General features: G+C 40.8%; 2 protein-coding genes across 3 annotated transcripts in view; one reads left to right on the top strand and one right to left on the bottom strand.

The window, feature by feature from the left end:
- Positions 1 to 2,869: 2,869 nt before the first annotated feature.
- bri3bp (bri3 binding protein) lies at positions 2,870 to 8,927 on the top strand. Its single transcript, XM_070546571.1, has 3 exons — positions 2,870 to 3,214; positions 5,866 to 5,968; positions 6,062 to 8,927. Exons 1-3 carry the CDS (start codon positions 3,038 to 3,040, stop codon positions 6,481 to 6,483), a joined length of 702 nt encoding a protein of 233 aa, XP_070402672.1. The 5' UTR covers positions 2,870 to 3,037; the 3' UTR covers positions 6,484 to 8,927.
- Positions 8,928 to 9,245: 318 nt separating this feature from the next.
- Positions 9,246 to 13,178, bottom strand: part of wdr31 (WD repeat domain 31) — a 10,256-nt gene continuing 6,323 nt past the window's right edge. For both annotated transcript variants that reach the window (XM_070546568.1, XM_070546570.1), the window contains exons 8-10: positions 10,946 to 11,087; positions 10,634 to 10,796; positions 9,246 to 10,538 (exon numbers count right to left, since the gene is read on the bottom strand). In XM_070546568.1, the coding sequence (XP_070402669.1) occupies positions 10,336 to 10,538; positions 10,634 to 10,796; positions 10,946 to 11,087 (508 nt within the window). In that variant the 3' untranslated portion in view covers positions 9,246 to 10,335. The remainder of the gene's footprint in view (positions 10,539 to 10,633; positions 10,797 to 10,945; positions 11,088 to 13,178) is intronic.

Genomic DNA, 13,178 nt, shown 5'->3' with positions numbered 1-13,178 from the left:
AGGGCCTGGGGCAGTAAACATCTGATGCTGCTTCCTTTGCAGTCATTAGAGTGAATCTAAAACCTGCAGCAGTCGTTGATCTGAGGAGATAACGGTTCCACAGAAAAGTATATAAACATGGGATTGCAGGAAAAACTTGCTTGCTGTGAAAACAAAAGTTTCTACAAGTACAAGACTAGGTGTACCAACTAGGATGTTGTGCTTTAAGCATTTATTTGTTCATTTATTTATTGTCTGTTTGCAGTAAACAATATTTTGCACATTTTTGAATCCTACTTCATCTATAGCTTCTATTGAGGTTTAGAAGTTCAAGTCACTGTGCATTGACAAATTGTTAAAAAGAAAATTTGAGAACATTTATTGCGATATTTACAAGGATGTAGATTACACTCCTTGTCACAATTGTAAATTATGATAAATTATGCATATTTTGAGAATAAACCTCATAGGCGTCATTTTAACCGGGGACGCCGGGGACATGTCCCCGGCAAAATTTGTGATTGGCAGCTGTGTCCCCCCCACTTTCAAAAACGCCTGCTGATGAGGATTTTTGTTTTACCAGCTCAGATCTTTTACCAGTGGTCGGCAACCTGTTCCCATTAAAGAGCCATTATTACCCGTTTTCCACAGTAATTCTGGACGGACCTTAATAAGCAGTGACTTAAGTGAAGCAGGCAGGTCGCGCTAGAAAATTTTGTTTAAAAAGACGTCATAAATGTGTTCCCCCGTCCTTTTTATTTATAAAATATGAAGTAAAAACTCACAATTTAATTTTCATTCATTTGTCATTAATATGTAGTCTACACCCGTGCGTTAAGTGGACCATCTCCCAGTAAACGCACAGCATCCAGCCCACCTCTCCAAATGCGTAAAATGTGCATCAGCCGCTAGTTAGGCGCACCATCAGCTGATCAGCCCAGACAAGAGCAGAGCAAATAGAGACAGAATAGAGGATGATTCTGTCTGGATGTGGATGGAGATTACATTTTACAGCAGCCTGATCATCATTTAAATACGTAAACCATCACCTGTCTTCTAGTCCATGCTATCAGCATATATTTTAATTGGTGTGTGTGTGTGTGTGTGTGTGTGTGTGTGTGTGTGTGTGTGTGTGTGTGTGTGTGTGTGTGTTTTCCACTTCAAACACTGGTCTAACCAACCAGACCAGTGTGTCCAGTAACGTATTAATGTTACAATTAAACAGTTTCCCTTCATGTAGGCTAGGAACGTTTCACCTGCGTGGCCCGACCGCTTCTGCTCCACATAAACTTTGTGCGTGATCAAATGTCTCTACGCGTCATGCGTGTCCATATTAGAGAAGGGAACAAGCGCTGTTCAGCCAGTTTCATAATTTCATAAAAAGAACATTTTTCCAAGTGACACATCCCTCAGAGAGACCGGGTTTCCAGACTGTTTCAGTGGGAGGAAATCTTATCGCATGCACCATGGTTCTGCGCTGCGCTGCGAACCCCAGATCTTCAGCTCACTGTCCACCGTGGGCGCTCCGAGCCACGCTGAACACAGTGTCCAGTATAAAGCTCTGATGTTCTGATGGGAATCTTTTACCTCCGCGATGTGCGTTAACGATTAAAATGTCAGCTCATCCATGTGCATCAGTGTGCGTCGGGGTAATTCTTTCAAACCAAGCAACATCCTTGAGTTCATCTGTCAAAATAAACAGTCAAATGGAAATATCTGTAACCTGCCGTTTAACTGTTTTGCCTTCTTGTGAAGATTGTTGCAAAGAGAAACAATTAAACTTGATTAACCCCAGAGCCACCCAGAGAACCAGAGCGCATGTGGGAAGGTTCCTCCCACTGAAGCGAGTGTTTTCCAAACCCGGTCTCTCAGAGAGACTTGTCACTTAGAAAATGTTCCCTGATTATGAAACTTTGGCTGAATAGTGCTTGTTCCCGTCTCCAATGTGGCGACACATCCAGGAGCCGTCTGAGGAGAATCCCAGAATCTCACATCCTCTTCAGCTCATAAAGCGCCTATGATTACGCACAAGCGTGACGCGTCAACCCGGTCTCACAGTAAGACCGGGTTGGACCTGTTCAGGTTTACGCAGACAATCTTTACATTTAGAATTGGCATACAGATGTAAAATTAATGCAGTAAAATATAAAGCATTTTATTTAAATATCCATTCATTATTTTACAAACACAGAGCCGCATCAGATGGATGGAAGAGCCGCATGCGGCTCCAGAGCCGCCGACCCCTGTGCTAGCCTATATTGTCCCCAGCAATTTTTAAACCCCACTCAAGTGTATGGTTATTGTCCCCAGCAATTCTGGAAACAAACTGACGCCCTTGATAAACCTTAATGTGCAGGAAATTGTATAGCTATAGATCAGTTATCTGGGCTAAGCCCCAGATCTTCTATAACAATAAATCTGCCACTGGTTGCAGGTACAATTCCCAGCTGTGGGTTATGGAGCTGGCATGTTCTTCTCATGCATGTGTGGATTTTCTCCGAGTACTTCGGCGTCCTCCCACAGGCAAAAAAATAAATAAATAAAACAGACGTGTTATGATCATTTTGTACAAATTAAGCAGTACTACAGTGTGGCCAGCAGAGGGCAGCAGCTACCTTTAGACATCATTGACCTGCTTCAAAATCACACGAGGTAAGTGATAGATTCACAGGCATTAGGAGATATGAGAAGAGCCAAAATAACGTATTTTTTAAAGTACAAATTTTGGATTTTAAACCCATGTTCACCATTTTATGTGCATTTTATTACAGTGTAAAATATTTTTATCATCTGAATTGTGTTTTGAATTTCTAACACTATTTGGAATTCACTGATATTTTTGTCCAAGCCGATGGTCCAAGCACGTTTAACCAAGACAAAACGATATTACTTCGGTTTCCCAGGCATCCCTGAACGTAGCACGGGTTATCACCACCATCGTAGTTGGTTCCTGTCACATCGTCCTCCAAGGTTGGGCTAGAAAGCGCCGTTTTACTTAAAATTTAATAGCGCCACCTTGATATCCATCCGACTTCCACGTCCCGGTATTTCTGTCATCATGAAAGGAATCAGGTTTTTCGTGATTTTCTTGGTGCTTTCTGCGTCTTTGCTGTACACAGCCGAAGCGGGCAGGAGCAGGACCAACAACCAGAACAGCTTCCGACGGGCAGCTAACGGCATCTATCAGACTCTGAGCAGCGTTTTTGGCGAGGACAACATCAGAGGGCTGTACAGGGTACGTGAACGGCACAAAAAAGTCCGAATCCTGCCTAGGTTGCGTCCCAACGTTAGCTAGCCGGAAGCTTCAGGGTCACAGCAGGAAGAAGCGCGCGGGGGGGCCTGGCCAACAATTGACGGATGCCATTTTGAAATATTAGCCTTAATCCATTTCAATATGTTGTAAAATATCCTCGTTTTTGTGTATTTGAGTCGTGTAATTTGTATTTAGTTGTGTGAGCATGTCCTATTTAGCTCATTATAAAATGCTTGTTTGAACTTTTTCTGTCCTGTTGCAAAATGTTAATTACTGTTCTCTCGTTGATCCAGCTGTGCAATTTCCTGCTTTTTTAGGTAAATATTTCCTGTGTTTACCCGCCAAAAGTAAAGATGGGTGACTAAGTTTGTGGATTCCAAAATTGGGGTTCAGGGTCTTGGCGTGGGTCTTGAGATCACTTTTCCAGGCAATTAAAATATTATAGTATGTGTAAAATGTATTTTGTTTTTTCATTATGCTGTTATTAGTTTGGCTTTTAAGCAATATTTGCTGTTATTAGTTTGGCTTTTAAGCAATATTTGCATCTTTAAATAGCTATTGTGGGATCATTTTATAGACCAGAAGCCAAAAGGTTTGGGAACCACCTTGTTAAACTACTTAAAGAACAAGTCACCTCCTACCAGAGAATTACTCCCCTCCCATTTCCTGTTTGAAAAAAATGCTACGAGGAGGCGTTGCCCGGCAGACTGAGAGAGCGGAGTCGTGAACAAATACACACACACAGGCTCACAACAGCATTGTGACATGTACCAGCTAATGTCATAGGGTACCTCTTAGCCTATAGCGATGGCAGATTTAAATTCTCAGTTTTACCTGAAGAGGGCACAACACTGACAGTTTTGGGCAGAATATTTAAATTTTAACTAAGATGCACTAAAGTGCCAAAATATTGACTACTCATGTCTACAGCACGATTAGACACTCATTTATATTGTTTATCAGCAAAAAAAAAAAAAGTTGATTTGGGGTGACATTAAACAATCCGAGGCAGCCTCTCATGTTACTGAGAAACTTTAAAAATACTGTAATGTACATTTTTCTTAACGGTGTTTTCTAACAAAAGCCCAGTGTATCTGTGTTTGGCCACTTCTTTAATATTCAAATGACATTCAGTGGTTAAAAGTAGTCAACTTCCTTTCTTTGTATTAAATACCACTAAACAATAAAAACGATTCATGATGACGTTAAAGAAAAGGTTGCATGCTAAACATTAGCAAAAATGTGTAACGTGCAGCATCTTAATGCAGCAAAGACACAATAGCAAAGCCTAGCTTTATCCATTGTTATGTGTTTAGGAAATATGTTGGTTAGGGCACGCCAAACTTATTATGCTGCATGTTGGGAGGAAACCGTAACCATGGTTTTTTAAAGAAGAATAGAAAAACTATGTAATTCAGAAAGTTTGGATTTACTCTTGTTTTCATTTGTTTGTTTTTGTAATAATTGAGCAAAGTCCAGGGGCCTCATTCATCAAACGTTCATAGAAATATTCCTAAATTTGTTCCTACAAACAAAATTTACAATGTTCATACGAACGGTCAAAATCCTGATTTATGAAACATGTGGATGGCCTCTCGTTAGCGTTTTCCTCCCCTCTCTTCTGATGATAAATCCCAGCTGTGCGTAGTCAGGTGATCGTGTCCGTTCTCAGTCTTTTACATACAGAAACGCCCCCAATTAACCATATTTGGTCACGCTACGTCCTCAGCACAAAGGGGATTCCCTGCGTTCTGCCCAGAAAAAAGAGAACTTGCAAGATTGAGACACTGGCTCTGCAAAAGAACCAAACAAGTTGCAGAGGTTATAAACGCATGCGGGACAGAGGCGAGGTTCCCGACAGGAGTGCAGCCTCTTCGTTCAGTCTGGTTACCTTGACAACACGTGAATGATCATGGAGCAGAGGAGGTTCTAGAGGGTTCTCATAGTTGTAAAATAGAAATATGGACTGGAATCGTATTGGTGTGGTTTATGTGGCTCCACAGTGAGTCCCAAATCAAGGCATAGCTCTAGAAGTGTGCTCAAGGAAACTCTTCGACTCCAGAGAGCACGCTCTGACAAATCCTCAATAATATAGAAACATTCTTTTATCTAGCACATCTCAAGCTAAATCACGAGGTGCTTCACAGGGACAAAAAAATAATATAATAAAATTAAATTAAAAATATTTATTAATTAAAAAGATCAAAAACATAAAAATGGGAAGAGGAAAAAATTGTGATTACAAAAAACGCGACAACCATTCTACCATGTCAGATTCCCGTCGGGTGTTTTAGTACCAATAATGTGACTCAGCAGTTTTTCCACCGAAATATTTTTATTGGGTAAAATCATTTGTGGACGAGGAAGACATGTTGCGGTTCCCCTGTTCTAACAGTAGATGCTGTTCCTACTGAAGTTTTCTTATATTTAGGAACATTTCCGCACACAGGTACAAAAGGATGAATAGCACACAACGCGTAAATTAGTTCCTACACATGACAAACACACAGATCTGTGTAAGAACGGTTGATAAATGAGGCCACTGGAGAGGAGAGAGAAACATTAGGAACATAAGTCAGCTGTTAACGTAAAGATGAACCTGAATAATAACGTCCTGCCCTTGTTTTCTGCAGTTTTTCTCTAAAGCAACAGAGCGGTTCGTCCATGGAGTGGACTCTTTAATAGACACCATCTGGAAAATCTGGTCCGACCTGCTGGATGTGATGGGCATTGATTGTAAGCCTTTAAATAAATATTCATGTTTCTGTGATAAAAGTTTGGGACGCTTTGCTAGACGTTAACGTCATTTCTTTTCCTTCTCTTGTTTAGCTTCAAATCTGAGCCACCACTTTAGCGTCACATCTCTCACTAATTCCCCGGCGCGGGCCTTGCTCCTCGTCGCCGCCGGCCTGGTGGCATACTGGTTCCTATCCATGTTCCTGGGTGGTTTCTTTTACCTGCTGCACGCCGTCTTCGGGCGCTTCTTTTGGCTCGCCAGGGTCGCGCTCTTTGCCCTGTCCTGCCTCTACATCCTGCAGAAGTTTGAGGGCGACCCGGAGCGTGCAGTGCTGCCCCTGTGCTTCATCATGGCGGTGTACTTCATGACGGGGCCCGTGGGGGCGTACTGGCGTCGTGGAGGTGGGGCCGGTTCCCTGGAAGAGAAGATCGACCACCTGGACACTCAAGTCAGGCTGCTCAATATCAGGCTGAGCCGCGTCATCGATGGTCTGGAGCGCACCGGCGAGCAGTAGGCCCGCTGTTGGGGGGGGGTTATCACAGTACTGTTTCTTACACACGACTACCAGGTATTTACAGCTCGGCATTCAGGTTGGGAAACAACTAGATTTGATCGCAGCTGATTTGAGGTGAACAAGATTTTAAACCAATCCTTGGAGGCGTTGAGGGATGATTTGGAGCCAAATGATTTTATCTGGAAGTAATGATTAGCTCAGCTAGTTAGTTTCCTTTTAACCGAAGAGCCCCTTCGTGTTTGTTCTAAATCAGCCTGGTTTGTTTTCTTCCTTTTGTCCACATTAGAGAAAAGTCCTGCTTTTGACACCACTGAAATGGATTCGCTACTAAACCTACTGCGTAAAGCTTTTAAAATGTCGGACCGTTGTTCAAAGTCTGCTTGTTTGTGCGGTTTTCATCCGAAATGTGTGAACATATAATCTGTTGACCTTGTGACCTCTTATGAAAACTTCTTGGTGGTGATTATCTTGAGTGTTCATGTCAGTGGGGCTCGAGCAGCAGCGCTGTTTTCAAAAGTCACAATCAGACTTGAACGCAGAAGCGACCGCTGGCAAAATCTCAGGGACTCGCAACAACACGGATCGTGTCCTAGTCCTTCCACGTTTCAGACGTGCGTTTTGCTTTGTGGTTGTTTTTTTGTTGTTGTTGTTGTTGTTGTGATGCAGTTGCAAACTTTGATTCATGCCTTACTTGTCTCTTTATTCATCATTCCGTTACTGTAAGATTATTTTATTTAAATGTTTACGACGGATCTGTTAAATCGCTCATAAAACGCGTTTTATTTAACCGGGCACATTAACAGAGGGTAGGCCTGCAATGGAAACATTCATAAATTCATGCAATCATCTCTTGTCGGTATTTAACAGAACCAGCCTAATTGTTTTTATAAAATGTTGCAGCTTTTCTTTCTTTCTTTTTTTTTTTTGTAGTTTTAGCTGTTTTTTTGTCTCTTCAGATTCGTTCTTATTGAATTGGCCTTTTTGTAGTTTTATTGCTGTGTTTTCTAAGACCGAAGTCGTCCAAGTGTGTGTGTAGAGAAAGACTGAATAAAAAATGTTTTTTAACGTAATGAGGTCAGTGTTTTTGAAAAAAAAAAATAGTTCTGTCATCAACGTGAACATTCCTCATGAAGAAAGCTGTCGTGCGTATTTTATCATCGTTTAAATTCATTTTTTATTTGACTTATGCCTTTTTATCTTGATCCTGAAATGAGTTTTAACATTGATTCTTGTATTGCCAAAACATCTGGTTTGTTTATTGTTTTTAGAGAACTCGTAAAATAAACCGTTGCACACCTATATTCCATATTCATCATTTTCTCAGCTACCTTGTACATTTCCTTTTTAAATGTTTTTACCAAAACTTGATCCTATTTCGAATCATCCTACTGTGTTTCTTTTTCCTGCGCTCTTTATTTGTACAGTACGGAAGAGGATTAGGGCCACTGAAAAGAAAAGAGAATTCTGAATTTATTCTCAGATGTATTTTTTTTTAGAATTCTGAATTAAATTTTAGATTTCTGAAATTTTTTTTCCCTCAGATTTCTGAATTTATTCTCAGAAATCTTTTTTTTATTATTTATATGTTTTTATGTTTCAGAATTTAGTCTCAGATTTCTGAATTTTAGAGTCAGAATTCTATCTTTTCAGTGGCCCTAATCCTCTTCCCTAGTACTGATTATCACTTTGAAACACTTTCTTGTTAAGTAGAATTGCTCCTTGTTTTCTAACGGGCACAGCTGAAGTGGTGTCATGTGACCCATCAGATCCGTCTGTAGCTTTGATCCTTGTAAAGGCAGCATGTGTGTATTATCAGGCGATTTGGTGACTAATACCTGTTTAGTGGAAGGAGTGGAAGATCTTTGCAGTATATTGTTTAAACACGTTGCGCTACTGCTGCTGGTTCAGGATGTGGACGGATGTTTGTGCACTCGTGGATCTCGGATGCTAAAAACAAGTCAAAAGTCTACAAGTTCAGTTCTTTTTTTAAAAACTCAAAAGGCTCTGAGGCTCCATGCTGCCATCAGATGTCTTTATAAACCACTTAGAGGAGCTGATTGTTGGATCCGGTCAGATATTTATTCTCTGTATAATAAATGACTTGTAGGTTTTGATTTACTGTTTCCTACCTGGTTCTTGTTCTAATGAGCCATTTTTGGTTTTGATTTTTTTTAATAGCGCCATTAATGGGATCATGTGTTGCTTTTAAGACAATTGTACATTTTAGTTGTTTTGTAGAAAACTTTGTTTTTCCATTTCTACAGTTGAAATGATACTTCTTATGTTTACGTACTTGACTGCTGTGGAAAACTGTTCTGCCTGCTGTTGTCTGTGTTGTGTTTGAGTGTCTTGATCAAGTGTTGCTTCTGGGAAAATTGCTCCTTTTTTTTCCTCCAAGTGAAAAATGAAGTCTGGATTTTAATAAATACCACTGTACACCTGAATGTCCTTCATTTGCTAATAGATTTATATCCAAACAAGGTTTTGCTAAAGCATGGAAGGTTTTCTTGTTTCTGAGCGTTAACATTTCTGACACTAGGGGGCAGTGATGAATCAAGTTCAAATGCTTTGTGCTCTTGGTGTTTTGTTTTTATTTTTGTTTCTATGATGGATGCGAGTTATTTATTAAGCCAGAAAATGAAAGGATTTAACAATCACAAAGCAGCTAAAATTAAATAAATCGTACTAGGTGGAAAACATTTAACAAGGTTATATTAATCTACGCTGGAAAACACCAAAACCAAGAAATGATTCCTCCGACATTATAAAACTTAATGTTTATTGGCAGAAATCAAACAAATCTGTCAAAGCCCTTTCCATTTTCTCTTGTTTTGTTGCTACATTTAGCAGTTTAAAGCATTAGGGCCACATTTTTAAACAATCCTATGTTACTGTGTGTGTTTGAATAAAAGGAGCTGCAGTGAGTTTGTACTCTGATGTTTGCATTGTTATTTTAAAATCAAAATCAAGTGCTAACTATGCAAAAGGCCTGTCAGCAGCTAGATTTTAAAAAAATTGAATTTGCATTAAAAATAATGACTTGTGTTAAAACAACAGGCCTGACACTTTCAGAGTGACTGTAGATTATAATAATCTGCCTACAAATATTAAAACACACATTAGCTACAAAATAATATAAAAATACTTCTGTATTCCTGAAGAAATGCATAATTTCCTGAAACTCTGACCTTCAGCAACAATCTGGCTTAATTAAAAATACTTTGGTGCTAAAAATCCATAAGGTAAATTAAATTATGATTAAAAATATGCAAAAAATTATAAATATAAAGTGAATCTGAGGCTTTTGTGGTCAGAATAACCTTCCCAGTGGCCTAGTGGTAGAGTATCCACCCTGGGACTGGGAGATCAGGTTTCAAGTCCCAGTCGGGTCATGCCACAGACTTTAAAGATGTAAATCTTTTGGCTACAATGTGTCTCCTGAGGTCATCCACTGGTGTCTCAAGCTGGACAAAAGTTTAATTTTCCAAACAGCAATCCCTTCGTGAGAGTCTGGCGCTTTTCTTGGTTCACTAGTTTGACAAAGCAAAAAATGCCAACAACCAAAAAAACTATAAAAAATTGCGTAAAAAAAGTCCAGAGATTCAGTTTCAGTCTTGTCAGCAGCACTAGTGGCCTAGTGGTAGTGTCCACCCTGGGACTGGGAGATCGGGGCTCACATCCAGTTGGGTCATACCAAAGACTTGAAACTCAGCTTTGAGGGGTTGGATTGGGGGATAAATTACCAAATAGTTCCCGAGCACAGCCGCGGCTGCAGCTCACCGCTCCCCACGGGGATGGGTCAAATGTGGATATGTCATTTCGCCAGTGTGATGATGACTAATGAGACTGTCATCAGAAACGTGCCACGACTCTAATGTCCAGATTTCCAGCCCCGCCTGGGCTAGCACCTGAACCTTGAGCCTGATGGGAGCTCTGCTCCACCTGGATTTGGTGGAGTCCACAGTTGAAGCTGGCACACAGTAGGTTGGGAGGATCACTGGGAGCCAGAGAAACAAGTGGACCAGCACCGTCTAGGGACAGCGTTCCAAGACAGGCTGAAACGATGACGGCAGGAGACAATTTAAAAATCTGACAAGCTCTCGGAGTGCGTCTCTTTATGGGTTTTAGCCGCATGAGTTGGTGGTGTTACCTGCTGTATTCTGATCCCAGATCCTCACAGAGCTGTCGTGGGAAGAGGTTGCTACCTGTGCTGGGCTACCAGGAGACACGGGGAGGAACACGCAGCAGGCGGTGGTCTGGAGGTGACCTCTGTACTCTACGACTTTACAGCCGGGCTGACGCAAGTCCCACAGCTGACAACAAACGGACCCAACACCAGTTAGAACACAGAATGTGGAAAAAGTGTCAAGGTCACCCTCTCAAACATCACATCACACATGGATGGCTTCTAATAATCAACTCCACCATCCTTCACCCACCCACACACCTCCCATGGTCTCACCGTGGCTTCACAACCCTGGCCTCCAAAGCCGTTGCTGCTGGACACCAAGTAGTTCCCATTAGGAGAGACGTCGCAGTAGGTCTGGATGTACTGCTTAGCCGGGAAGGTGTTGCTCACCTGCCACGTACGGCTGTCCCACACCCTGCACACAGAAACAATTTCACGTGCAGTTTTTTCTGCTTTCCAACTGAAAATGAAATGAAGAAAAACCTGTGCTGGTGTTGTTACGATCCTAAAGTTAATCATTCAACAAGACCAACGATTATTTACTGCAACAAGAAGACAAACTCAACACAACTTTATCTGTTGACTTCTGAACAGAAGCATGAGTTCCCTAAATATCACCAACAGTAGTTCATATGAGTAGATATGCTAAGATGGAAATGTCTTAGATCAAATGAAATTAATGACCAGTAATTACTACAGGAGCTTGTTTTAAAGTTTCCACTTAAGACTCTTAATTAAATAACAAAGTTCCTGTTATTTTCTGTTAGCTCAGTCCCTGTAAATTACCAACGTGTCTAGAACTCTGATTTATTTTAGGCACAGCTAACATTTTATTGTCCTTTTTGTAATATACAGATGCCGGTCATGAAATTAGAATAACATGACAAAGCTGATTTCTTTCAGTAATTCCATTCAAAAAGTAAAACCTGTAAATTAGATCCACTCATTACACAGACTGATTTCAAATGTTTATTGCTTTAATTTTGATGATTATAACTGACAACTGATGAAAATCCCAATTTCTGAATCTCAGAATATTAGAATGTTGTGAAAAGGATCAATATTGAACATCCCCAGTGCCACACTCTAATCAGCTAGTTAACCAGATAAAACACCTACAAAGGCCTTTAAATGGTCTCTCAGTCTAGTTACACTACACAATCATGGGGAAGACTGCTGAGTTGACAGTTGTCCAAAAGATGGCCACTGACACCTTACACAAGGAGGGCAAGACACAAAAGGTCATTGCTAAAGAGAATGGCTGTTCAAAGAGCTCTGTGTCCAAGCACATTAATGGAGAGATGAAGGGAAGGACCAGATGTGGTAGAGAAAAGTGTACAAGCAGTGGAGATAACTGCACCCTGGAGAGGATTGTGAAACAAAACTCATTCAACATTGTTGAGGAGATTCACAAAGAGTGGACTGCAGCTAGAGTCAGTGCTTCAAGAACCTCCACGCACAGACGGGTGCAAGACATGGTTTCAGCTGCCGCACTCCTTTTGTCAAGCCACTCTTCAACAAGAAACAGCATCAGAAGAATCTCACCTGGGCTAAAGACAAAAGGACTGCAAAGTGATGATATCTAATGAAAGTAAATTTTGCATTTCCTTTGGAAATCAAGGCCCCAGAGTCTGGAGGAAGAGAGGACAGGCACATGAGGTCCGGTGTAAAGTTTCCACAGTCCGTGATGGTTTGGGGTGCCATGTCATCTGCTGGTGTTGGTCCATTGTGTTTTCTGAGGGCCAAGGTCAACGCAGCCAACTACCAGGAAGCACTTTATGCTTCCTGCTGCTGACCAACTTGATGGAGATGCAGATTTCATTTTCCTACAAGACTTGGCACCTGCATACAACGCCAAAGCTACCAGTGCCTGGTTTAAGGACCAGGGTATCCGAGTTCTTGATCGGCCAACAGATGCAATACACCAGGCCCAAAAATTCAGAAGAGCTGAAGGCCACTATCAAGAGCAACATGGGCTCTCATAACACCTGAGCAGTGCCACATGCTGATCGACTGACTCCATGCCACATTGAATTGCTGCAGTAATCCAGGCCAAAGGCCCCGACTAAGAGCTACACGCTCATACTTTTCAGTTAGGCAACATTTCTAAAAAAGCTTTTTTGCATTGGTCTTAATTAATTTTTTTATTTTCTGAGATTCTGAATGTGGGACTTTCATTAGTTGTCAGTTATGATCATCAACATTAAAGAATCAGTCTGTGCGATGAATGAATCTAATATACAAGTTTCACTTTTTGACTGGGATTACTGAAATAAATCAACTTTCATGATATTTCAATTTTATGACCAGCACCTGAGTATAAGAGCAGTAAAGTCATTTAAAGTTTTTCACTGTGATTATAAAGTTTTACAAGAAAAAGAAAATGTGTTGGAGCTTAAAAGTGCCGGTTAATTTTCATTTATGGTAATCTGAGACTGGTTTAAGTCCAGAAGAGAAAATTCTGCACACTAAAATGTAGGTCAAGTAAATGGAGATCATACTGAAC

The sequence above is a fragment of the Nothobranchius furzeri genome, chromosome 17 (genome assembly GCF_043380555.1).
Source record: "Nothobranchius furzeri strain GRZ-AD chromosome 17, NfurGRZ-RIMD1, whole genome shotgun sequence".
Taxonomy (NCBI): domain Eukaryota; kingdom Metazoa; phylum Chordata; class Actinopteri; order Cyprinodontiformes; family Nothobranchiidae; genus Nothobranchius; species Nothobranchius furzeri.
This window is presented reverse-complemented; position numbering and strand designations above follow the sequence as displayed.

Coding starts and splice junctions, on each gene's coding strand:
- bri3bp (XM_070546571.1), top strand. CDS start 3,038: ATGAAAGGAATCAGGTTTTTCGTGATTTTCTTGGTGCTTTCTGCGTCT. Junction 3,215..5,865: donor ACATCAGAGGGCTGTACAGG/GTACGTGAACGG, acceptor TGTTTTCTGCAG/TTTTTCTCTAAAGCAACAGA. Junction 5,969..6,061: donor GGATGTGATGGGCATTGATT/GTAAGCCTTTAA, acceptor TCTCTTGTTTAG/CTTCAAATCTGAGCCACCAC.